Source organism: Rhipicephalus sanguineus, chromosome 4 (genome assembly GCF_013339695.2).
Source record: "Rhipicephalus sanguineus isolate Rsan-2018 chromosome 4, BIME_Rsan_1.4, whole genome shotgun sequence".
Lineage (NCBI taxonomy): Eukaryota > Metazoa > Arthropoda > Arachnida > Ixodida > Ixodidae > Rhipicephalus > Rhipicephalus sanguineus.
The window spans coordinates 198667375-198695028 of NC_051179.1; the positions used below are offsets into that span (position 1 = coordinate 198667375).

At 51.8% G+C, this 27654-nt stretch overlaps 1 protein-coding gene across 1 annotated transcript in view; it reads right to left on the reverse strand.

Annotated features, from left to right (window-relative positions):
* Positions 1-19494: 19494 nt before the first annotated feature.
* Positions 19495-27654, reverse strand: part of LOC119391018 (AP-2 complex subunit mu) — a 93506-nt gene continuing 85346 nt past the window's right edge. Inside the window, exon 8 of the mRNA XM_037658724.2 lies at positions 19495-19640. Coding sequence (XP_037514652.2) covers positions 19506-19640 — 135 coding nt within the window. The 3' untranslated portion in view covers positions 19495-19505. The remainder of the gene's footprint in view (positions 19641-27654) is intronic.

The window sequence follows — 27654 nt, forward strand, 5'->3', positions numbered from 1 at the left end:
CATCTGTGTTAACAGATCACGCAAACAACTTGGACACATGCACGTAAGAAACGTACGCAGTGCATCGCGCGCAGGCATATAAAAACGGGCCTCTCATTTAAAACAAATAATATAGAACAATCGACGTAACAAACGGCATGGTTGTCTAGTGGAGCAGCGTCGGCAGTACAAATATCAAACCAGAATGAAAAATGAATAGAAAAACGGCGAGTAACAGGCGCTTTGCCCACGGCTTCTATGAGCCGCGCGTATCCACCTTTCGTCACCGTTCGCCGTTGGTGGCGCCACCAGTACCACTGAAAGCAGCAGCGCACGAGGCGGATAGCCTGTGGTTTCGTGCTTCGCAGTGTTGAAAGCGTATGTCACGAACGGTAATACTTCATCCCAGTTTTTGTGGTCCGAAGCGACGTACATTGATAACATGTTGATCAATGTTCGGTTTGTGCGCTCGGTGAGGCCATTAGTTTGCGGGTGATAAGCTGTTGAGTGACGGAACTTGGAGGCACACGAACGGAGTAATTCTTCCACAACATCGGCAGTAAACTGGCGACCACGGTCACTTATTATCACTCGAGGAGGCCCGTGTCGAAGTATGATGGAGTGGAGTATAAACTCAGAAACCTGGGCTGCCGTGGCGGAGGATAAGGCTGCCGTCTCGCAGTACCGTGTCATGTAGTCAGCACACACTATTATCCACCTGTTGCCTCTCGAAGAACGTGGAAACGGTCCAATCAAGTCTATGCCGACCTTTTCGAACGGAGTTCTGGGTGGATTTACTGGCTGGAGGTAACCGACTGGAGCTGAGGTAGGTCGCTTGTGGCTCTGACATTGGGTACAACTAGCCACATAGGTGTCAACTGTTTTGCGCATTTGAGGCCAGTAGAATCGGTCTTTGGTGCGGCTTAGTGTTCGCGTGGTCCCCAAGTGACCAGACGTCCGGTCATCGTGCGTAATACGCAGAACAGATGTCTGAAGAGACTCGGGAACCACCAGTAGAAAGCGAGCGCCCGTCGTTGATAAGTTCCTCTTGTAAAGAAGACCATCTCGGGTGCAAAATCGGCCTTCGCTTATGGAGCCTTGCGTTGGAGGAAAAAGAGCTTTCAAGCTGGGGGCTTTGCGCTGCTCAGCGGCGAAAGTCGAAGCATCGGGAAAGTCAGCTGACAGAGAAGCGATAAGATGGTCAAAGTTGTCGGCTTCACAATCTGTCGTCGGTAGTGGCACCCTAGAAAGGCAATCCGCATCAGCGTGACGACGGCCACTTTTGTACGAAATAGTGAATTCGTATTCTTGTAGACGAAGGGCCCATCGAGCGAGGCGTCCGGATGGGTCGCGAAGGTTGACCAGCCAGCATAGAGAATGGTGATCTGTTACGATGGTAAACGGGCGACCGTAAATGTACGAGCGAAACCGCTGCACGGCAAATACGACTGCAAGGCATTCCTGCTCGGTTACAGTGTAGTTGCGTTCAGGCTTGCTTAAAGAACGGCTTGCATACGCTACGACATGTTCTTTGTTGCCAGAGCGCTGAACAAGAACGGCGCCGATGCCGACGCCACTTGCGTCTGTGTGAATCTCTGTCGGAGACGAAGGGTCGAAGTGCCGAAGGATTGGTTGTGAAGTTAACAGAAACTTCAGCTGGCGAAAAGCGGTATCACACTCAGGGGTCCACTGAAACGGAGTGTTCTTGCGTAGAAGATTCGTGAGGGGGTGACAGATATCCGAGAAGCCGGGTATGAACCGCCGAAAATATGAGCAGAGCCCGATGAAGCTACGAAGCTGTTCCAGAGATTTAGGAGGTTCGAATGATGCAACGGCTTCTGTCTTCTGTGGGTCAGGTCTAATGCCATCTTTATCGACGAGATGCCCTAACACTAAAGTTTGACGCTCAGCAAAATGGCACTTCTTTGAATTCAACACAAGCCCAGCCTTTTCAATACAGTCGAGCACAATATCCAGACGAGTATTATGCTCCTGAAATGTGCGTCCAAAAATTACTACGTCATCAAGATAGCACATACAAATCTGCCATTTCAAACCCCGCAGAATAGTGTCCATGAATCTTTCGAATGTCGCCGGCGCATTACACAATCCGAACGGCATCACGTTGAATTCGTACAGCCCGTCTGGGGTAACGAATGCCGTTTTTTCCTTGTCAGCTGCGTGCATTGGAATTTGCCAATAACCGGACCTTAAATCAACAGAGGAAAAATAGGAAGCAGAATGTAAACAGTCTATGGCGTCATCAATACGCGGCAGCGGATAGACATCTTTTTTTGTAACGGAATTCAGTCGGCGATAGTCTACGCAGAATCTCCACGTACCATCTTTCTTCTTCACAAGAATGACTGGTGCGGCCCACGGACTCGCCGATTCTTGAATTACTCCCTTCGTTAGCATCTCTTGCACTTGCTCGTTGATAACCTCGCGCTCTGATGGTGCCACTCTGTAAGGTTTCTGCCGTATGGGATGCGCGGACGCAGTGTTGATTCGATGGCGTATTCGAGACGATGGAATTGAGGGCATTTGGCTGCGTTTTGAGAAGTCGAACACTTTAGAGTGCTTGGAGAGAACGTTAAGGAGGGTGTGACGTTCGCTTTGGCTAAGTGACTTGCTGATCATTTGTAGCAGTTTTAAATCATCTAACCGTTGAGAAGCTACATGTCCGTTCTCGCCTGCAGCATCGAGAAGAGCCACCAGCGTCGTAGATGATTCGAGGTTGAATGCAGCAAGTTTCATGCCACCAGGCAACACTGCAGGCTCCATTGAATTGTTGATTGCCCACACACTTGTGCGTCCGTTAACTACAGACACCACGCAATGGGGGACTAAAATGTTCTTTTTCACACAGGCCCAAGGAATCTGTTCGAGTGTGGCGTCGAACGTGGCGAGGTCGTTACTAGAGCAAGTCACTGGAACACGCATGGCAGAGAATGCAGGAACGACCGTGTCCTCGGAGACAAAAAAGCTGCAATCATCACGCGGTGAATTCTCCAAGAGCGCAGCTGGAAAACTACCGTGCACGGAAAGGTGCCCACTTCTGCAGTCAATGGTTGCCCCACACTCCCGCAAGAAATCGATTCCCAAAATAACGTCATGCGTGGATCGCGTAATAACAGCAAATTCTGTGGGAAACACTTTGCCGCACAAGGACACATCCACAGTACAAACTCCCACAGGACACAACGCGTCACCACTCACGCCACGTAATGTCACTCCACGACTCAAACAAAACATCACCTTAGGCCCAAGAAGGTTCTTGAAATTCACACTCATTACACAAATAGTCGCACCCGTATCCACAAGTGCCATGGTAGGGACACCATCAACAAGTACGTGAACTTTGTTCTTGAGCATAAACAATGACGGAGGTATGTCTGTCGATAGTGCCTGGTATCCTGCGGCCTCACCCCCATTGGCCGCACCTGCTAGTTTTCCGGCGGCGGTGATTGCGTACGACGCCGCGGCGATGGGGATCGTGGAGCACGTGGAGCTGGCGGCGGAGTCAAGCTTCGATCAGAGGCTGGCGACGGGTAGCGTAAACTGGCAGGTGTGCGTGGTGGCCGTGGCGTAGAGAACGTGTGGTCAAAAGGCCGGGTGTCCATAGGCAAGGGCTCTCGCTGGTATGAAGGGCGGTAGTTGCAGAAACGTGAGATGTGACCCGGAACACCACATCTGTAGCACACCGGAAGAGGTCGGGACACACGCGGCTGATCAGAGTAGCCAGCCCTATGAGAAGGCGTAGGATGGGAATATCGCTCTTCACGGGCACCGTAGCCAGCCGAAATTCGCTGAGGGAAACGAGGTGAGCGCAAACGTCGTTCGTCATTCGAGGGTGGCCGATACGAGAACCCAGATCGCCGTGTGCCTCTGTATTCGTCGGAATCTGCCGAATTAACAGATGGTTGCCATGGAGCCAGGGTAGCCGGGGTTCGTGCGCGTTCTGCGTCTCTTGCATAGCTGTCCTGGAAGTCGCTGGGGTCATGAGAGATTCGCTGACACCGAAACAGTTCTTCTCTCACGATCTGCCGTATTGTCGACGCCAGGTCATTGGGCGTCATTGGGCGTCATTGTGTCGACACTAGCCACCGTCGGGACGTTAGAGAGACGGCCAAATTTTGGCGCTATCCGTCGCATCTTTAGCGTTTCAAATGTGCGACAATGCTGCATCACGTCGGACACGGAGGTCAGGCTCTCTTTTCCAATCAGGAAATTGTACACATCTTCCGCTATCCCCTTCAGAACGTGTCCAACCTTATCTTCTTCAGTCATCCTGGCATCCGCTATGTTACACAGCTTCAAAATTTCTTCAGTGTATGTGGTACACGTTTCACCAGGAAGCTGTGTCCTCTGAGCCAATGTCTGCTCCGCCCGCTTCTTCTTCGCGTTGGAATCACCGAAGCACTTCTGTACTTCCTCAACGAAACGATCCCAAGATGTGAACATGTCTTCGTGGTTTTCATAACCACATGAGAGCTGTGTTAGTCAGTGAAAATACAACATGACTGAGCTGCTCTGACGAATCCCAGCCGTTGCTTCTGCTCACCCTCTTGTATTTCTTCAGCCACTCGTCCACGTCTTCTCCAGAGGTCCCGCCAAAGTTCGGCGGAACTCCATAGTAAGGCAAGGAACCTATCGCTGTCGCCCTCGAAGCACCAGCGCTCTGGTCGTGAGACATCTCGATCGGCGATGGTGGGAGTCCGGCAAGACGGCGGCTGCGACGAAGTCCAGGTAGTAGTGCTTCCGTCGTGGGGTTCGTCGTACCCCGCACCATCCACCAATCTGTTACGTGCACAGGAGATGTTTAAGGGGTATTTAATGAGCACGGAGGCACAAAAGACCGTGGTGATCGCAGGAGCAGCGTCGTCGTCCTCTTCCTCTTCCCCTGCTTCTCTCGTTTCCCCCTGGCAGTGACACTTCGTAACAATATGGACAGTCTCGGCTGGATTTTGCCGTCGCCGTCATGCACCGTATAATATAAGTATGTATATATATATGAAAGCTCCAAAGAAAAGTAATTCAGAAAAATGCTTCCGAAGCGCGGAATCGAACCAGGGACCTCTTGCTCCGCAGCGAGTAGCGCTAACCACTACGCCACGTAGCTAACGGCGAGCGTTATGTACAAACCCTTTACCGCTGCACGGACTCAGAGACGGCCGGCGCTTATAAGCGTTTCTTCATTGCCAGCGAGATGGCGCTAGGAGCGCGACGGGCGCATTTAAAAGTTGTCGGCGAGCTCGCTCGCTTCTTATATTTGCGCAGGGAGAACCTTGCCCTTCCGCTGTCTGCTCGCGCGGTTTTCTCGTGGTGAGGGGAAGAGGGATGTTTCAAGCTTTCACCGTGATGTCCGTGCTCATGTTACGGAGCGTACGAAAGTCACTGGAGCTCAAGAGACGCCGTTAAACGAACAAACAGAGCAGGGGCGTAGCCAGGGGGGTGTTGGGGGGGGTTCAGACCCCCCCCCCCCGAAAATTTTCAGTTTTGCTTGCGTGTATATACACGCGCACATACAAACGCACGCACGAACATACATAAAGTATGGTTCAACCCCCACCCCGAAAAAAATTCCTGGCTACGCCCCTGAAACAGAAGATGAACGCGAACTATCAAGTGTCACAGCTCGACACTTGAAGCACGCTAGTTTCCTTCGCTGCTTCGGCCGCCTTTGCAACAGGAGCGCTGTTCAAACTGAGAGTATCCATTGGCGAGCCTCATTTCGTATAGCATTAGTTTCTTGCTATCGCATTCATTGCTTCGCCCTTGCGGCGAAACTGTGACTTTTTTTCATTTCACAGCACAAGGATACTGCATTAGTCTTCCTTCAACATCCCTATCAGACAAAAAGATACACCTGCTTTCTGCATTTTTGTGAATGTCCTTTGATGTTTTAGCGATGTGCGCTAAGGCATTAGCAGATGTGATTTGCGCAGTTCCGTGTGGATTAAAAGTCCGAGTTTTTTCGCTAATAAAATCAGTTGTTAGAAAGCGCTTGTCCTTGTGTGTGTGTGTGTGTGTGTGTGTGTGTGTGTGTGTGTGTGTGTGTGTGTGTGTGTGTGTGTGTGTGTGTGTGTGTGTGTGTGTGTGTGTGTGTGTGTGTGTGTGTGTGTGTGTGTGTGCGTGCGTGCGTGCGTGCGTGCGTGCGTGCGTGCGTGCGTGCGTGCGTGCGTGCGTGTGTGTGTGTGTGTGTGTGTGTGTGTGTGTGTGTGTGTGTGTGTGTGTGTGTGTGTGTGTGTGTGTGTGTGTGTGTGTCTATGCTTCGACCCCGTGTCATTTTGCGCTTCTTAAAAGCTTAACATGATGTTAACATCCTTTCAAGATTCTGGCGAGTGTCCCCTCCGGGCGCCCAACACAAAGTACGCCTGGGGTGCTATTCTGGACACTGTCAAACTCCGCCATCTTGGTAAATTTCGTAATGGCGGCATTTTAAGACAATGGCAGAGGCCGCAGCAGCCCTCCGGGCCAATCAGACTTGACCAATGGCGGAATTCGACAACGTGGCGGAATTTGACAATGTCCGGAATAGCACCCCTGTGCTGCGTGACTGAATTGGATGACGATGTGCAAACTACAGGTGGACAACGCGGCCTGTATTCCTTGCCAAAATTAGCGCAAGTGAAAAAAGTTTGAGGCTAGTCGGGCATTTTGGCGCAACGTAGCGCAAGAATAGGCTATCAAATTGGCGCAACTCGCACCGCTGTTGCAACCCTGCCAGTGGTTGGGGGACTCGCCTTCGGAGCGTCAAAGCCCGGCAGGAAAATTTATTTTGCTTTATACGTTTATTTCGTTGTCGTTGTACGAGACGGACACAGTTGAGTAGTGGGCATAGAAATTCGTACGCATTTAAAATTACTGGAGGAAAATACGGCACCTGTGTCTACATGACCTGGAAGCAGAGCCATTCAGTCGGCGTGCGATGTTTGATTCGCTCAAAACTATGTCCTTATTGCGGCTTCAAACGGCTCGGTAACCGAGGAAGATTTACTTCTCAATAGACCTTTTTCAAGCAATCCCAGAACCCCCCGCGGGCGCGCGAAGCACTATGGGAAAAGTGTGTACGGCGAGCCCGCCGGCTGTTCCGTCGCTCGCTGCTCGTGGCGTCGTGGGAGCACCAAATGAAGAAAACGCTTCGCTGCTGGTTGACTATTATTAAATCCTAAATACTACACGTCTGAACGCACCTGCATGTATCTCTACGCATGAAATGCGAAAGGAATGATGCAGTCAGTGTAGGTATTGCCGAGCGAATGCATACCGGATGTAGCGGCATGCGAGTTATCACGTGCCGATACATGCAGTAAAACGTGCCATCGTGAGCAATGTGAGCTGGAACACCTAATTCGTATTTATTCAATGATTACTTGTTCACAAGCCGCTATGGTATATAATGCCATGGCGGCTCATGATCAAGTTTAACCAAACTGTAGAGAGGTGTTAGAGTATTCAGTTATACAGATGATTATTTGATTTTAATTGACAAGTCACGCGCTGTACAAAGAAGTGAGCACATTCTAAACGTGTTTAAAGAAAAAGGGATGGGACTAGAATTCACTTGCGAGATGCCTTGCTCTGATAATTTGCAGTTTCTTGATACATGCTTTTAAGTTTCACTGCGGAGCATGTTTTCAGCGAAACCGGTGTTTAATTTCGCGTCGGCGCATTCGAATGTTGTTAAACGAGGAATTGTGATGTCATGATTACGCACGGCGTTGGAAAAAAGCTTGCGCACAAAAGATGAGCAGTAGTTTCCACCTGCAAAGTGATCAAAGTGGCGGGATATCCTGCGTATCGTTGTATCACAGTTTGCGAAAATGTGATCGCATGGCAAAGAAAGATTAACACGGACGTCCTCCATCCGTAAATAATGAAGAAACTAGAAATTTGCAGTTATTCCACATATGTATAAGAAGTCGAATGGCCTGAAGAGCGTATAGGGAAGCGATGTGGGGGGCGAAGGTTGTGTTTGCCGCCCTAAATAAGCTTAGTCGCATTAAGGTCGCAGGGGTCTGCGATGGGCAAAGAAAAATGCGGTCAGAGGCATGCGAATTGTTTTGTAAATTGTGTAGGAGTTAACCGCAAATTTCTCTTTCTTGTGTCCACATGTACATCGGCCAGACTGGTCGATGTATAAATACACGCCTCAGCGAGCATCGAAATTCATTGAATGGAGCGGTCTCATCTCGCATCGCTATGTCAGTCATGAAAATGTAATCCCATCTTCGAAAGCACAGTAATTTTGTATCATCAACCTAATCAGACAACGTGAGAAATTTCGGAGGCATATTATGTCACAAATAACGCCGCACTTTGTGTCAGTCAACCTTCTCAGTCGTTACAAGACAAGGAATTCAACTTTATTAATCGACTGTAAGCACGCGCCTTGGTTGTTTGACTTTTTGTGCCTCTTTATGACACGCGCGACTCACTCCCGTTTTTGTATATATGCTTTTTTTTCACGCGTGCAATAAACTTTCAGTTGTGTGTGAGTGCTGGTTTGTGCATTTACTTCCTTGTACTGTTCCTTTCTTTTTTCGCTCCGAGTATTATTCCAACCTGTAGTTATAGCACCAACGAAGGTTAGTAGGCACTTATCGTTCGTTACATATATGGTGCGAGCGACGCGATGAATGTATCTCATTTCCCCAAATGCCGACTACGCTTTCTAGTGTACTCTTTAAATATCAGAACCTCACACTGCACTCCTCGACAGTGTCGATGAACGTTCATTCCAAATGCATCCGCGAATCATAGACCGCTCCTGCACTTCATAGGCAACCGAGTTGTATTTGTTTTTTCATTTATACCGTGAGGCGCACTGGCGCAAAAAAAAATAAATAAAAGGTGACGCTTCTCAGCCGCTCAACTGGTCCAACTGTGGGACAGATGGAAATCCTCGAGAGGCCGTCGCACCTAAACACTGAAGTTCGTGATTGAATTGCGCAGTAACATGTTGCACCTTGCCAAATTCACTGTGTCTAAGAAGTCCTGGCACGGCGCAAGCGGAAAGCTACATCGCGAGGCCCGCGCGCTCGTCGCAGCGGCTGCTGCGGCGTACACACATTTCCCATGAGCGTTTGCGCGCCCGTTGGTGGCGCTCGTGTGCTTGAAAAAGGTCTATTAACATTGTGCTACAAGTGCAACAATTTGCAGTGATTGTGCATGTAATAGTATGCAATCTTTCTACCACCTACGCTTGGAAAAGTAATGCTCCTTCGCAATCTGGACCCGAGGCACATACACAGGAGCAGACAAAGCCGCAAGGTTGCTTTCAGGTCGCAAACGTATAAGTGGGTCCGGCAAATCCGAATCGGGGGCGTAGCCAGAAATTTTTTCGGGGAAGGTTCAACAACCCGTTATGTATATTCGTGTGTGTTTGTATGCGTGCGTGTATATGTGCACATGCAAAATTAAGAAATTACGTTAGTCACCAAGCTATCCTCGTGAAGAATTTCAGAAGAGGGGCTGACCCCCCTTCCACAACGCCAGTGGTACGAATCACCATTCCATGGATGGAGGAAGCAACAAGTAGATAGCAATGCACAATACAACCCAAGCCAAAACTTATCGGTCCCGCCATTTCCCAATACCACATCTCTCAGAGCGCTTTCAGGAAAAGCCCGACACGGGCTGTGTTTCAGAGGCCATGTGTGCGGCATACCCATGGTACCGGAACTATTGCAGCGCCCGAGCTCTATTTTACTGCGATACTGCAGTCGCTTCGTGACAACACGGCGAGCGACTTGTTTATAGCCTCTTGTGAGCAGCATCGCACAGGCGGTGTGTTCTTTAAATACCATGCAGAGTCTAAAATCAGTGTCATTGCCAGAAATTGAGCTTCTGCACAAATACTTTGTCACAGTACACATTTCCAAATGTATTAGAGCATTGGAACATAACGGTGGTCGAAACTTTATATTTCGTTATAACCCATAATTCACAATATTGACTGTTAGCGGAATGGCGCAGTTTTTAAAGGGTCCATGGCACGGTCACCGAAGAATTTGCGGTTTTCAGTGAAAAATAGAAGGGTCCATTGTACATGCATATATATATATATTGTGATGACCAAGAACGACGCTGGGCACCGGGCGCGCGGCCAGCATGCGAAGGCAGAGGAAGAAGAGGTCAGATTAGAACAGCTTGCCCGAGAAACGGGTGTTGTCTCTGTCTGGTTCTTTACAATGGCGCAGCCTACGAACAACGAACCGTGAGTGCGGCCTCGTCGCTCATCGGCGCTGCAGACCTTACATCGAAGCACCGCCCACGATCATGGATTCCGTGTCCTTACTACTGCCGGAAGCACCTGTGCGACCATTCGAGGACGGCGTCCAGGCCTCCTCGGTGGCCAAAGGGCAGGCTTACCCCGGCGCCGCGAAGACAGAGCGCGGCTTCCTGTTGCCCGGGAACGCTGTTCACGCTTCCCGGGGCGACATCCTCTTGCTCAGGACTCCGTCGGCACCTGAGGTGCTTAGGGATGCTGTTCAAGCTCCCTCTGATCCGGATCCCGCCACAGTGAGCACAACCACCACCTCCGACTTGTCAAACATTGCCACTGGCTCCGCATGCGGATCCAGTGGCACACCAACTGGGCCCCTTGGCGTCGGCTCACTCGGGATTTGCGCCTCCCATCCCACCACCACCGGCAGCGGCAGTTTGCGAACTACCAGAGTTCAATGGCTTGCAGGACGATGCCGACAATTGGGTGGCGACCGTCAACGATATCGGGGCTCACGAGGCCTGGACGGAACCGCAGAAATGGGCCGTGGCGGTAGAGCGCCTTCGGGACGGTGCCGCGGCGTGGCACAGGTACGAAGGCATGAGGCAGCGTACCTGGGCAGGATGGTGTGCAGCTCTGATTGCCGCTTTCGGCCGGGTTCCCTGCGGCTCTAGTGAGCCCAACTCGACATCCACCGAGGACGGAGCTCAGGAGGGGTACCACCTCGAGTCTGCAACTGCGAACTGCAGCTCACCGGTAGACAGCTACGCAGCCTGGCCTGGTACTAACGCCGGACTGACGCCACGCTGTAACGCTGCCTCGGTATCCGGCGCCATAACATCCCTGCCAATGGCCGAAAGCATTTCGAATCCCTATCTGTCGGAAAAGCTGCCCCCTTGCTCGCCATCGCCTGAGCACTTGGAGGCACCGGCCCGCGTCGTGCTGGACGTTTTAGAACGTAATGAAACGCACATGCCCGCGCATTTCACCAAGATCCTCCCTGACCAGACGGAGGCGGATCTGCACGCTTTGAAGCATTCACTGGCTGAACGAGAGAGCGCTACCAATTCGCTAAAGGACGTCTCTCCAGGAGACACCAAGGCATTTGACACGTCTGAGATCGTCCTCATTGATGACCTGCCCGCGCAGCACAAGCCTGTTGCTTTTGGAACGGCTTGTGACGAGGATGTTCCGGCAGCACGCAGCGCGGCTTCACGAATTGCTGGCTTGAGAACGTCAGAGAGCCATCAAGTGACAACGCTGCAAAAGCAGAAGCCACGTCGCAGGTCAGCGCAGAAACCTAACTCCACGTTGACGCAGACGTCTAGAAGGACACTCAGACGCCCCTCGACCCGCTGCAAAATGCGCAGACGGTCGCGCTTGGTGCTGCATGTTGCGTTACCAGATCCATCATTTCCTACCCTGTTGTCGAAAATGTGGCGCAAAGGACAGCCTTGCGCGATGCACCTGCGACCATGCCTGTACAGTCAGAGCCGCCCGCCAGAATTGTCGCCGAGAGAACTCTTCGCCGAGCCGCATCATGTCACAAAACTTCGACTGCCGCGAAACTGCCAACTCCGTCCACCAGAGGAAAATGAGACAGCTTTCCCTGACAAGTCGCAGCGTGGCCGAGGTCGTAGACCACCACGACACAGTCAATGTCGTCCCCCAGGGTCGTCATCGGCAAAGGTTCAAGCCAAGATCCAGCGTGTACAACAACATAGCGAACGACCACGTAGACATAGCCAGTTTCGGCCAGCGGAATTATATTTAACAAATTTCAAGACGAAGTTCCAGCGTGGCCGAGTCCGGCCACGCCGAAACAGTCAGTGCCGCCCACCAGAGACACTGTCGACAGCCCACCGCGCTCGCAGTCATGGCCGAGTGTGATGACCAAGAACGACGCTGGGCACCGGGCGCGCGGCCAGCATGCGAAGGCAGAGGAAGAAGAGGTCAGATTAGAACAGCTTGCCCGAGAAACGGGTGTTGTCTCTGTCTGGTTCTTTACAATATATATAACTCATTCCCCGAGGAAGGGAGGTCCCCTCCCGAAACTGTTGGGAAATAAATATTTATATCACTGTTGACAACGCCTCCGTTGTATTATACCTATATGTATTGTTATGGGCCGCTTACCTAGAAGGCGAAGAGGAGGAGGACGTGTTCGTTGCTGCTTTTCGCCATCTTGGTTGTCACCCCTATCTCTGTGATTGTGTCAATACTGTAAATACAGCCTTCTTCTGTCGTCTCCCCGTAACATCTTTGGTGGAGGTGCGGGGTACATCCGAAGCACACCACGGAACTTCGCAGCGGGCGTCTCCTTAGGCAATCCACCATGTCGACAGGCAGGCCCGTTGATCCTGCCCCCGCTACGCCAACTGAACCCAGCCACGTCGTTGTGACCCATCTCCGAGACCCTGGTTCCTTCTGCCAGGGTTGCCAATGGTGGCTACTTTTCGCCAAACTGGCGAATTTGAGAGGCCCGTGGCGGCCTAAATTTATGAATGGCGACATGGCGAATTTTTGGCGATTTTCAGCTTAGGCCTCCACTGAGTTATGCATCCTAAGCTCAGTGCCTTCCCAAAGAATGAGCGCCACTATTCTCTGTATTTTTCTGGGTTTCGAGGTGTACATTACGCGCCGTTCTGTATGTCCGTCCTGTAACTCGTGTGTATCTCCTCAATTCATCTAGATTCATCTAGATGCTACAGAGCTTCGCTAAAGTTTCGCTTCTGAAGGGGCTAGATGACGGGTTGGTCGTGTGTTCCGGCCATTTGTTCTGCCAAAGCTCCAACTGTTCTGAATAGCTTGGCAACTTATTCACTGCTGCATTATCCCCTAATCGAGCTCGTATAGCGAAGATGGGCGGATATGCGGGTGTTCGTGCAATAAAAAATTATTTATTCAGGCATTTTCTACTGTTCTCGGTGAGCGTGTGCAATGAAAACAATTGCTATATAACATTTTACAATGTCTATCTGTTCAATTATAACGCACTGGATTGACGCGGGTAGATATAAGTGATTATATGTGAAAGGGACAGTGGCGTCCGGTATCATATTAGTTCACACTGAAAGGTATAAGACTCACTAATGAACGATACCTGTAGGAATTCTCTCTTACTACTTTCAATAAACCTGTTAATCCTTTTTTAATATGAGGGGCTGTAAAACTGTCTACAAACAACGCCTTCGCGGCTTTCGCCTAAGGTTTACCACACTTTTACCTTTGAAACGAGCGGACAGGGATGGAAGGGTATCATGAGCGTTTTATCCTTTCATACTTGCGCCTCCGCGCACATCTTGCGGCTAGTCGGAGAACCAGGTGCACCAAGCACTCCCATGGTGAAGGGACGATGCGCCTGGCATTGAGAAATGTCAATATACTTTAAGGGCTTTGAATGGCACTGTATTCTACGGGGCTATACATCAGTGGAAATTCTTATTACTCGGATATGCTGCACATATCTAGAATGGCGACTTTTTTGGCGAAATTCGTAAAAAAATGGCGACTTTTGGCGAATTTCTGCTCGTCGTTTGGCGACATTTACTCGAAAGTCAGTGGCAACCCTGCCTTCTGCGGAACTGACAACGTGCACGTCGAAAAGTGGCTGGCCGACTACGAGCGCGCCAGCAAGACCAACCGTTGGGATCCCACTTTGATGCTGGCCAACGTCAGTTACTACCTCAGGGGAACGGCCAGTGTGTGGTTCGACACGCACGAGGAGGAGCTGACCAGCTGGGATGTGTGCACACAAAAAATGAAAGACCTTTTCGGAAAGCCTATTGCACGACAACGCGCCGCCCAGAAAGAACTTTCGTGCCGTGCACAAACCTCGACGGAGCCGTACATGGTGTACATCCAAGATGCCCTAGCCTTGTGCCGGCAAGTTGACGACCAAATGCCCGAAACTGACAAAGTCAGCCACATTCTCAAAGGCATCGCCGATGACGCTTTTCACTTACTAGTCTACAAGGACTGCTCCACCATCGACGACATCATGAGGGAGTGCCGGCGCTTTGAAGAAGCGAAGAGTCGTCGAGTCACGCAGCAGTTTGTTCGACTCCCTAACACCGCCGCCACGTCGTCGTGCGAAGACGCCCAGCTCCAGCCTCCGCCCAGTACCGAAAACTTCCTGCGCCTTGTGCCGCGAGAGATCGAGGCAGCATCCCCATCCGCACCGCAGGCCCGTTCTTACGAAGAGACCCGCCCCACAGTGTCGTTGATCCAGGCCGTCGTGCCCGAAGAACTGGCAAACGCAGGCATCCAGCCCATATGTGCCCTCAGTCGTCCCGCGGTCAGCACTGTTCCATCCTCCCGCCCACAACCGACCTATTCCAGGTTCCGTAATCCGAACCAGTGGTGCACACGAGATGACAGGCCTATCTGCTTCAACTGCAACGGGGTAGGCCACATTTCGCGCCATTGTCGCTATCGTAGGCCATCGTCTCCTCGTGCAACGTACCGTCCAGAGGACACTCGATCCTCACCTTTTTACGCCCGCGAGGACCCTACCAACCTTAACGCCCAAACCTCGGCCCCACGTTATGACCGCTCGCCGTCCCCGCGGAACCAGCGACGTTATCGGTCTCCTTTGCCCCGTCGCTCACCTTCGCCGTATCCTCGCCGTCCTTCCTCGGAAAACTGACCAGTGCAGCTCCCGGAGGTGATGCTGCATTGGCCTACCGACCCGGAAATCCTCTGTTGACCCTGGCTACCCGACAAAACCTTTTGGACGTAGAAGTAGATGGCGTGCCTGTTTCGGCGCTCATCGATACTGGCGCCCAATTATCCGTAATGAGCGCTCACCTTTCTTGCCGTCTTCGCAAGGTCCTGACGCCCGCTTCATCACCTGTTGTTCGTGTAGCCGACGGCGGTACACCTCGCGTTCTTGGAATGTGTACTGCGCGTGTGAGCTTCGATGACCACAAGACCTCAGTTCTCTTTGCTGTGCTGGACGAGTGCCCCCATGACCTCATTCTCGGCCACGACTTTCTGAGCACGCATTCTGCCCTTATCGACTGTTCTGGCCTTTTACAGTTAGAGCTTCCGGCTATGCCTGACCTCAACGTCGCGTCGCCACCACGTTTATGCGCTGTCCAGTTGGTTCGCTTGCGCCCAGGTACAGCTACTTACGTCTCATTCACCCCGGAACCTCCTGTCCGTGATGGCGACTACCTGATTACCCTTCCTTGGACGTTCTTCTGACACGACGTGTAGTTCTGCCCCACTCCCTTGTGACTGTTTCTGCCAACCAAGCATGTATACCTGTACTCAACTTTGGACGTTGCGCACAGTTGCTTCCCGAAGGTATCACACTGGGCACTATATCACCTTTAGACACACACGACCCTGTGGCCCTAGCCATTGATACTCCACCACCGGCTTCAGGAAGCCCTGCTGCTAGCGCAACACTTGATGACCCGCTCGACGACATGATTGCCCCGGACCTTTCCCCTTCCCAAAGCAAGGAACTACGCCTTTTGTTGGCGTCATACCGCGACGTTTTCGATTTCGCTTCGCCGCAGCTTGGCCAAACATCTCTGGTCACCCACTGTATTGATACCGGGGACGCAAGACCCATCCATCGACGTCCTTACCGTGTCTCTGCTACCGAGCGCGGCGTCATTCAAACGGAAGTCGACAAGATGCTCGCTAAGGACATCATCGAGCCATCTTCGAGTCCTTGGGCGTCCCCTGTGGTTCTTGTACAGAAGAAGGACAACACCTGGCGGTTCTGCGTCGACCATCAGCACCTTAACAAGATCACCAAGAAAGACGTCTACCCTTTGCCGCGAATAGACGACGCCCTTGATTCTCTTCATGGCGCACGGTACTTTTCTTCCATAGACCTTCGATCAGGCTATTGGCAAATCGCTGTCGATGAAAATGATCGGGAGAAGACTGCCTTTATTACACCGGATGGGCTCTACCAGTTTAAAGTCATGCCCTTTGGGTTGTGTAACGCACCCGCAACATTTGAGCGCATGATGGACTCCCTCCTTCGGGGTTTCAAATGGTCCACATGCCTCTGCTACCTCGACGATGTCGTCGTTTTCTCACCTACGTTCTCAAGCCACCTACAACGCTTGTCGGCTATTTTACAAGTCTTTCGCACCGCAAGTCTTCAGCTCAACTCTTCGAAATGCCGCTTTGGCCGCCGCGAGATCACCGTGCTGGGCCATCTTGTTGACGCTGCGGGTATACGACCTGAGGAGGGTGTCGACTTGGGCTTGTTGGTTTGTCATAATCGTAATGCGCCGTTACGAACTTCCCCACTCCACGTTCTTCCAAGGACGTTCGGTCGTTTTTTGGCCTATGCTCCTATTTTCGCCGCTTTGTTAAAGATTTTGCAGCGATTGCGCAGCCCCTCACATGCCTTCTTAAAAAGGACGTCCCCTTCTCTTGGGGTCCTGCCCAAGCGTCGGCTTTTTCTCATCTCGTCGACCTACTCACATCGCCCCATTTCGACGACTCTGCACCCACTGAAGTACGTACCGATGCCAGTGGTCATGGAATTGGCGCTGTTCTAGGCCAAAATCAACGTGGTCAGGATTGCGTTATTGCATACACCAGCCGCCTTCTTTCCGCAGCTGAACGGAATTATTCAATAACGGAGAGAGTACCTCGCACTTGTTTGGGCCGTCGCGAAATTTCGTCCTTATCTGTACGGCAGACCCTTCAACGTTGTCGGGGATCACCACGCCCTCTGCTGGCTGTCCTCTCTGAATGATCCCACTGGTCGCCTTGGTCGTTGGGCATTGCGACTTCAAGAGTACACGTACACTGTCGTCTACAAGTCTGGTCGCTTGCATCAGGACGCCGACTGCCTGTCTCAACGATACCATTCCATCTGTGCTCACAATAACTGACCTCTTCAACTTCTCTGCTGAGCAACGCCGTGACCCGACTCTCCGCAAGATCACTGACGGCCTCAACTCACCGATTCCTGATTCTTCCCTCAGTCTCTTCATGCTACGTGATGGAACCTTGCTTCGTCGCAGTTTCATACCTGACGGTCCTGACCTCTTGCTTGTGATTCCGGCACACCTTCGTTCGACTGTTCTGGCCAACTACATGATGTGCCGACAGCGGGGCACCTCGGATTTTCCCGCACCTACGATCGTGCACGCTGTCGTTTCTACTGGCCAGGAATGTATAGGTCGGTACGCCGTTATGTGACCTCGTGCGACCTTTGTCAGCGCCGGAAGAAGTCTACACTCCCGCCTGCTGGCCGTCTTCAATCACTCGACATCCTATATGAGCCGTTTCATCGTGTCGGCCTCGACTTGCTTGGTCCGTTTCCTACGTCTGTCTCGGGAAATCGATGGATCGCCGTTGCCACGGACTATGCTACACGGTTTGCAATTACTCGCGCACTTCCAACCAGCTGTGCGACCGACGTAGCAGACTTCTTGCTCCATAACGTCATCCAACACGGGGCACCGTGCCAGCTCTTGACCGACCGTGGCAGGCAGTTTCTTTCCAGGGTCATCAACGACATCCTGGCGTCTTGCTCGACGAAACACAAGCTAACCAAGGCCTACCATCCACAGACAAATGGCTTGACGGAGCGGATGAACCGGACCATTACCGACATGCTAGCAATGTACGTGTCGGCCGACCACCAAGATTGGGATAGAACATTGCCTTTTGTCACGTTTACGTATAACACGTCCCGGCACGAGACGGCTGGTTATTCGCCTTTCTCTTATTCGGCCGAAATCCAGTCTTGCCTTTGGACACGATGATGCCGCCTTCCATGTACCCACCTACTGAGTACACTCAAGAAGCTATTGCCCGCGCCGACCATGCACGTCAAGTTGCGCGTGTTCTGTTAACCGAATCTCAAGCGGGCCAACAATCTCGCTACGATCGCCGTCACAGAAACGCCCACTTTCTTCCTGGATCTCTTGTCCTCCTTTGGTCTCCAGCAAGACGTGCTGGGCTTTCTGAAAAGCTCCTCTTCCCGTACACCGGACCATACCGTGTATGCCGCCAAGTGATCGACGTGACGTATGAAATCGAGCCATTGTCTTCGTCCTCGTCGACTCAGCCCCGCACCGACATTGTTCACGTTGTCCGTCTGAAGCCCTATCACCTACCGGAACCCACCGACGCGTGTGTATAGTGACCATCCTCGCAACAGTCTTTGCTTGGGCGCACCGAGTCTGTGCTTCTACCGCCGGCGGGTAATGTTATGGGCCGCTTACCTAGAAGACGAAGAGAAGGAGGACGTGTTCGTTGCTGCTTTTCGCCATCTTGGTTGTCACCTCTATCCCTTGTGTCAATACTGTAAATACAGCCTTCTGTCGTCTCCCCGTAACAATATATATGGAAAACGAAATGCAACAGAATATTTCGGTGGAAATTGGGCCTAGAAGTCTCCGGTTAAAACCCCTTCCACCGCCGGCGACTTTCATTTGGCTATGGCGCATGTGACGTCATGTGCTGCATTGAGCGGAGCCGTCGTTTTCTATCAAAATTTCAGCCGTTGCAAATCTTTCAATTTGAATGTCAAGTTAAACAAATGAAATAGCTCGATTGCATGCGGAGCTGAGCACATAACAAAATCGTTCGCCGGAATACTAACGCTTGCCCAGCATGCAGCTTGTTACGTCACGGCTCGCGAGTGCGCCAGTGTTGCCGGAATCGGGCCGCTTGCGTGTTTCTAAAAGCATTCAATTATAAATTAAGTGCTCGACCAAATGCGCCAAAATTTCGCCAGATCTTTGTGAAGGCACAAGGATTGCCCCACATAACACAGATTGTGATCTAAAATTGGGTGTCATGGCCTCTTTAAGCTCATCAGCGAGAAACCAAATGACCCATTTACACTGCCTCTGCATGCACCTAAAGCAAACATTCTGAGTTGATTCCCATTCCGCTGCTTTAAGCTGGGAATGTTCCCCAGCAGCAGAATGCCATAGTCAATGCAGGGTGGGCTCTCGCCGATTGCAGTGCTGCGTAGCAGGTAGTACGGCAAATAATAATAAAGTTACGCCACCCTGCTGTCTAGGGACGTTGCGAAGGCAAAGCAATGCGGTATATGTCTTTGGGGAAACCTTTATTATTATGCGGCATGCAAGCAAAAACACCGGAGGAGGGGGGACAAAAAGCAGCTCTGCATCATCGGCACCGAGGGAAACAACCAGGCCAGTAAACACAGTGAACGCCGGGCGCAAGAACGAATCTCCGCAGCAACACTTTTATACAACACAGCTGGGGCACCTAACATGCAACACTCGCTGCCCGGAGGAAGAAGGGCGTGCTCGTCCCACAGGCGACCCAGTCATCAGCAGCGGGTCTCGTACAGGCCACTGCGCCCGATGTAGCGCACCCATTTGATCACGTCATGGTCACTGTAGTTCAGCTTCGACTCAAAAACCTTTAGGTAGCGAACCTTGAGCCCAGACGGCGCAAAGGGAACCTGCGTGGGCGAAACCATGCACGCCAGGTTAGGACAGCAGCAGCAAGCTGTTAAAACAACCAGTCGGCCAAAAGCACTGTTTCTAGTTACTACAGACTGTTTCGCTGTTTGCTAACAGCCTAAGCCTGAACGGCGCGACCAAGAAAACTTCCGCTGTGGGACTTCCGGTATTGCTTACTCAATTCAATGCTGGTCAAGCCAGTGTAGCACATGACGCTTCTTTTGCGGCATAAAAAAAAAGGTGCTTTGGAGTCGAACAAATTGTGCTTTCGAACAGGTTTGGAGCAAACAAAGTAGACTTTGGGGGGCACTTGAAGTCAGAATAAGGTAAGCCTCATTGGTGCATATTCTTAGCGTGCAAAAAGAAACGCTGCCCTAGTGTAACATACTGCAAGAGGAGACAAGGCTACTGTTACAGAGTAGCCATCCATCGCAGGCACTCTACACGCAAGGTTGCCACCTGCTGGCTTCAACGCAATATAAAACATCTGAACGCACTGACGTATTTATTGACAAGGACAGCATTGCACTATAAGAGCTGCCTAAACGCAATTCAAAACGGAAAAATCTACCTAACAAAAAGCCAGCGACCAAGGCATTTAAACAAAAGAGAACATTCTGTCAGCAGTCGCACGCGTGCACAGCGCATTTCATCGATGCAACTGATGCCCCATCGTAGTGAATAATTGTTACCTATTAGGCAGGCAAATAATCGCAGAACGCGTACATCAAGCGGCCGAGCAACAAATTTGCGCGCTATGTCAATGAACACCGACCATAGATTTTGTGCTGGGGCCCCGCAGACGCTACAGATCTAACCATCCACAGAGTTCGCTTTAATGAGGCGCTGCTATCACGAGACCATAATACACTCCTGGTCACACATACCACGGATGGATGTGCCTGAAAGGACGCCCGAGGACTGCTGAGGAATGCAGTCCTGACCAGTTGTCTAAACGGTCTGTGTGGGCCCACACAGTGGATCCGCATGTTGCCGGGCAGAGGGCTTCACGAAATAGCCAACTTAGAGCGCTCGCAAGCGTAGCCTGTAACGTGGAATCTTGTTCCGCCTCTTTTTTTCGACTGACGAATATTTTAAATGGAGTCTTCAATTTCTCGGTGTCCGCACGACTCAGCTTCCATTAAAGTGCTTAAATTGGCGTTTTTGCACGCTTGTGTGCCACTGCAATATGTCGATTTCGTGCTCAAAATGCACAACGAACGGCACCACTTCGTGCCAGACGCGGGCTACATGGGCACGATATGGCAAAGAATAGTGCGACTGATATGCAATATTTCTTGTTTCCCGCGAAGCGGCCGACTGGCATGGCCTGGCGGTCCCGACGTGGGAGCAGCCCACCGCGCGCTAGGGCGCGTCACACAGGACCTCATTAAGGTTGTTTCAATCAATAAATCAGGATTTCATTTGACTGGAGCCGTGTAAACCACGCAGTGCTTAACGCGCCACCCGTGAAGGCGTACCGTGCATACAATACACACATAGCTGAAAAAATAAAAAATCAGTTCTCTATTATAGAGGGTTTGTCATCAAGAGAAATGAGCTTCCAGACCACATGTAAAAACGTGAATTACGTAGGTGACGCTGACACTTTAGTTGCATAAGAAGAAAAAGCGTACCTGTGGAAACGGAGAGGACTTACGTAGCAATCATAAAAAAGCTGTTTGCTTGCCACGTCGAAGACGCGAAAAATCGCCAAGAAATTAGACAAGATAGCATACTTGAGCAAAGAGTAGCCAATAGTAGTCGCGCGTGTGAAATAGCTGCGGCGTTTTTATTTAAAGGGACCCTGAAACGGTTTTGACGATTTTGTACGAACATATTGGGCCGGTAGAGCAAGTCCCAATGATCATTTACAGGCCGATTTAAGCTCTGTGCGTAAACTGTGTAATTTATTACAAGGCTTTAAAGCTGCGAATCGCCACCGATCACAGCGGCTCAGCTGTGATCCCCCCCCCACTTCCAGTGCGTGTGGCACTGGGAGCGCGACGTCACGCAGGCGGCTTATCTGATTGGATATGTCCAGTCCACGTCACTGAACCTCCTGTGGGCAACGAGCGTCGTCTGCCTGTGTTACAACGTGCTCCGTGTTGACGTGAGCTGAGCGACAGTGTTTATCTCGAGGTTTCTTTTCTTGAACACAATGAATTGCCCTAGCCGTGTTGTGTACCACATATCTCGCAATTGGTGACTTGTAGCTGCGACATCGTGCAATGTTTGTGAGGCATCTGGAGAGCGGAATCCCTTCAGCTCGTCGCTGCAATGAGCGTCGCGCTCTCGCTATCCGTTCAACGCCACGATCCACGTGTCTGCGGCTGTAACTTCACCCCTGAAGACAACCACATTGCCCGAGTTTACGCCTATCGGTGATCGTTATCGAATTCTTTTTGTTTGTCCGCATGCTTTTGCAGGTTGTCGCCGTACAGGAGAATAAAATAAGACCGACTGGTAGTGTGGCGGCACCTGTCGGAGCAAATATTAACCACTCCGCGAGCAGCGTGCTGCCAGGCACACTGGGCCCCCGAGATTGCGCGCAACCTGTTGGCACGCAATATCAGAGGCCATGACTGGGCGAAGCTCAAACCGTCGAATGCGCTTACGAGGGTGGTCCGATAAGTACTTAGCCTTCAAAAGAAAAACGAAAATTTTGGAATGGTGTCGATTTAGTTCTCAACATAGTCCCCTTTCAACTCTATACACTTGACCAGCAATCCTCCAACTTCTTGATCCCGTCAGAAAAATATGTTTTCTCCTGAGTTGCAAAGTAGGCTTCTGGGGCGGCGATAACTTCTTCATTCGACTCAAATTTTTGTCCGGCGAGTGACTTTTTCAAGTTGGGAAACAAGAAGAAATCACTCGGGGCCAAATCTGGAAAATACGCTGGATGGGGCACCACTTCGTAGCCCAGTTCGACCAACTTGGCCGTGGCGACGGCGCAAATGTGAGCTGGCGCGTTGTCATGGTGGAAGAGCACCTTTTTCTTCACCAAATGTGGCCGTTTTTTTCGCAATTCGGCGTGGAATCTGCTCAGTAATTCGGCGTAGTAGGGTCCTGTCACTGTTTTGCCCTTCTCAAGGTAGTCGACAAAGATCACACCTTGAGAATACCAGAAAATGGTGGCCATCACCGTTCCGGCCGATGCGACAGTCTTCGTCTTCTTCGGAGCAGGTTCTCCGGGTGCAGTCCATTGTTTCGACTGTTCTTTGGTCTCTGGTGTGTACCAGTGGATCAATGTTTCGTCGGCGGTCACAAAACGACGAAGGAACTCCTTCGGATTACGCTTAAACAGCTTCAAACACTGCTCTGAAGTGGTCTCACGGACGCGCTTGTTGTCCGGAGTGAGCAAACGCGGCACCCATCGCGCCGACAGCTTTCTCATGCCCAAAATTTCATGCAGGATAGGACCCTCGCGGTCTTTTTGAGATGCCTACTGTCTCAGCTATCTCGCGCACCTTCAGTCGGCTGTCTGCCAATACGAGGTCATGGATTTTTGCCACGTTATCGGCCGTGGTATCTGTTTGCGGGGCCCCTGGGCGAGGCTCATCAAAAACCGACGTGCGACCATGTTTAAACTCGAACCAATTTTTGACAGTTGCCATCGAAGGAGAAGACTCACCGTAGACGGCATCCAGTCGCTCTTTGACTTCGCTGCGCTATTTCACTTCCAAAAACAAGAATCGAATCACCGACCGATATTGCTCTTTTCCTATTGTTAACGGACACACGAAAATCAGCTGCTTCCTCAAACGGTCAAAACAAAACCGCGAGCCCGATTCCACTGTAGCTTTGCGTGTGTCCCTCTAAGAGAGTGTACTCAATGTCAGTATATGTCCCGTGCGATAGCGTCGCGCTCTCGCGGTAAGGCTAAGTACTTATCGGACCACCCTCGTATGACGGCGCTGCGATCGCCGGCGATGCCAGCGTGTCTGAGTTGAGAGTGCAAGGAGGGGTGAGGAGGAGGGTGTGTGTGTGTGTGTGTATATGTATATATATATGTATATATATATATATATATATATATTGTTACGTGAGTTACGTGAGTGACGAGTCGCTTTTACAAGTCGCTATTCACAAGATGTATTTGCAAGAGCGGCTGTAGCGCTGACCAGTCCGGCTCCGAGCTCGAGCAGCTAGCGACTTTCGTCCTCTTCGTCGGGCGCACACGCGCGTCGACAATATGAATTCCGGCAGCCTACATGTAGCATAACCCCCGGCGGCAAAGGCGCCGTCTCGGCGCATCTAGACGTCAACGTCATTGGGCGAGTGGTACTGCTTCAGGCATGCGACGTGTACGATGTCGCTGGCATGCGGGGTGGATGAAGACGACGGGGCAGCAGGAGCGATTTCATAGGTGACGGGAGTCACCGCACGAAGCACTCGGTATGGCCCTGTGTACCGAGAGAGCAGTTTGTCGGACAGGCCAACGTGCCGGGTCGGAGACCACAGCAGAACCAAAGAACCGGGCGAAAAGTGTACGTCGCGGTGTCGTTGATCATACCGACGGCGTTGGTTCTCTTGGGAGGTCAGAAGGCGAGTACGAGCGGCTTCGCGTGCATGAGCGGCCCGGCTGATAGCGTCCAGGGCGTATTCAGTGGTCGGAGCTGCTGGCAACGGAATGACTGTATCGAGGGGCAATGTGGGTTCGCGGCCGAACAGCAGGAAAAATGGGGAGTAACCAGCCGTGTCATGGCGCGAGGAATTGTAGGCAAATGTCACGTACGGTAGAGCAAGGTCCCAGTCGGAGTGGTCTGAGGAAACATACTTTGAAAGCATGTCGGTTAGGGTTCGGTTCAGACGCTCCGTGAGGCCATTCGTTTGCGGATGGTACGACGTAGTGAGCTTATGCCGCGTTTCACATGAACGCAGGATGTCCGCTATGACTCTCGATAGAAATGTGCGGCCACGGTCCGTGAGCAGCTGGCGTGGAGCACCGTGTTGCAAGATCACGTCGCGCAGAAGGAAATCGGCGACATCTGTGGCGCAGCTTGTAGGAAGAGCTCGTGTGATGGCGTAGCGTGTGGCGTAGTCTGTGGCCACAGCTATCCACCTGTTGCCAGCAGAAGACAGGGGAAAAGGGCCGAGTAGGTCCAAGCCGACGCGAAAGAAGGGTTCGGACGAAATGTCGAGGGGTTGAAGGCACCCAGCCGGAAGCGTCGACGGTGTTTTGCGGCGTTGACATTTCTCACACGCCGCGACGTATCGTCTGACGGAGCGTGCGAGACCTGGCCAATAGAAGCGACGGCGGATTCGGTCGTATGTGCGAGACACACCAAGGTGACCGGCAGTTGGAACGTCGTGAAGTTCGTGGAGTACAGCCGAGCGGAGGTGTTTGGGTACAACAAGCAGCAGGGGTTGTCCGTCTGGATGAAAGTTGTGGCGGTAAAGTGTACCATTCTGGAGTACGAACGAGCGATGAGATCGGTCCGAAGGTGAGGATTCAAGGCACTCGATGATAGCCCGTAAGGATGCATCACTGCGTTGCTCGTCGGCTATGTGGGTCAGTTGGGAAACGGTGCACACGCAAGCGTCGGTGTCAGGGACGGTGCGCGACTCGCCAACCGGATAGCGAGATAGGCAGTCGGCGTCTTGATGCAGGCGTCCAGACTTGTACGTCACTGCAAAAGTGTACTCTTGCAGTCGCAGAGCCCAGCGACCAAGTCGACCTGTGGGATCCCTTAATGATGAAAGCCAGCAGAGCGCGTGGTGGTCGGTGACTACGGAGAAGTGAGTGCCATATAAATATGGACGGAACTTGGAGACCGCCCAGACAAGAGCAAGGCATTCTCGTTCGGTGATCGAATAGTTGCGCTCCGCAGGTGTAAGGAGGCGACTAGCGTAGGCGATAACGCGGTCGTGTCCCTGCTGACGTTGGGCGAGGACGGCTCCGATCCCGTGACCACTGGCATCAGTTCGGACCTCAGTCGGGGCGGATGGGTCAAAGTGGGCCAATATAGGTGGCGTCGTCAAAATTGTGATGAGGTGAGAGAAGGCGGCAGCTTGAGTGGACCCCCACGAAAATGGGACGTCTTTCTTTAGAAGATCAGTAAGTGGTCGAGCGATTGCTGCAAAGTCTTTCACGAACCGCCGGAAATAGGAACAGAGTCCCACAAAACTCCGAACATCTTTGGCGGATTGGGGTACTGGAAAACTGGTGACGGCACGAATTTTCTCAGGGTCCGGCCGCACACCAGAAGCATCGACGAGGTGGCCCAACACTGTAATCTGTTGGCGGCCGAAGTGACACTTCGACGAGTTCAACTGGAGGCCAGCATTGCGGAAGACGTCGAGAATAGCCGACAGACGCTCAAGGTGGGTCTCAAATGTAGGTGAAAATACGAGGACGTCGTCTAGGTAACAAAGGCATGTTGACCATTTGAACCCTTGTAGCAGAGTGTCCATCATGCGCTCGAACGTGGCTGGGGCGTTGCATAGACCGAAGGGCATAACCTTGAATTGGTACAGGCCATCGGGAGTGACGAAGGCGGTCTTTTCTTGGTCTTTCTCGTCCACGGCAATCTGCCAATAACCGGAGCGAAGGTCTATGGAAGAAAAGTAGCGTGCGCCATGGAGACAATCGAGAGCGTCATCAATGCGGGGCAAAGGATACACGTCCTTTTTCGTAATTCGATTTAGATGCCGGTAATCGATGCAGAAACGCCACGTGTTGTCTTTCTTTTTAACCAGGACGACGGGTGACGCCCAAGGGCTCGATGAGGGCTCAATAATACCTTTAGCTAACATCTTGTTTACTTCTTCTTGAATAATCTGGCGCTCCGATACGGACACCCGATACGGTCGACGGTGAATGGGAACAGCATCACCTGTGTTGATACGGTGCTGCACAAGAGAAGTTTGGCCGAGTGGTCGATTGTCAAGGTCGAAGATCTCGCGGTAAGAAGCCAAAAGGCGGATGAGGGCGGCTGATTGCGCTGGGGGGAGGTCTGGGGCAATCATGGGGCGTAATGTCATGTCGAGGCTTGTGGCATCGGGTGGGCGACAAGGAAGATTGGAGCATACGTCTGCTGCAAAAGAGGTGACGTGGTCATCGGCTAAGGAATGCAACGTCGCGATTAAGATGCCTTGAGGGAGGACTTGCTTCGTGAAGCCGAAATTTATGACGGGGAGATGTACCCGGTTAGCGGCTATAGTTATGACGCAGTGAGGCACAGTGATGTCACGTGCCAGAAGTACATCAGTAATCGGCGTGACGACGTAGTGGCCATCCAACACGGATGAAGTCGTTGTTAATTCGGCGAATGTTAGGGCTTTAGGCGGTAGGCGGATGAAATCCGTGGTGCAGAGGCTGTGTGGAAGGTCGGGGTGAATATCTGGCTGAAGAGGAAGGTCCAAGCAAAGAGTACCAGCGGAACAGTCTATCAGGGCAGAATGGGTCGATAGGAAGTCCATCCCTAGGATGAGGTCATGAGGACAATTATGGAGCACCGTGAATAGGACAGGAACGTAACGGTCGGCGATGCTTATACGAGCTGTACACATTCCAGTGACAGGAACAGTTCCGCCATCGGCGACGCGTACAGCTTTTGTAGTAGCAGGCGTGAGGACTTTTTTCAGTCGGCGACAAATACGAGCACTGATTATGGACACGTGAGCTCCAGTATCGACTAGAGCCGTCAAAGAAATACCGCCCACATGCACATCGATGAGGTTCTTGTTCGTAGGAAGCGTCAACGGAGGATTTGGTTCAGAAGGAGATGATGCAGCACTACCTCCAGGAGCTGCACGATCTAGTTTTCCGTCGGGTACGATGCAAAGTTGGGCGGCGAGGGGTGGCGGCGTGGTTGGGGCGACGGGGAACGACGGCGTTGAGGGGACGGTGAACGAGCAGGAGGGCGGCTGTTAGGTGTGTCACAAGTAGGGTCTGTACGGCTGGGCGAATACCGGCGAAGATCTTCATATGGGCGGGAAGGCGAGAAAAATTGGGTCCTATATGGCGGCGTCCAAGTGGCGCGGCAGTAGCGGGAGACATGACCAACG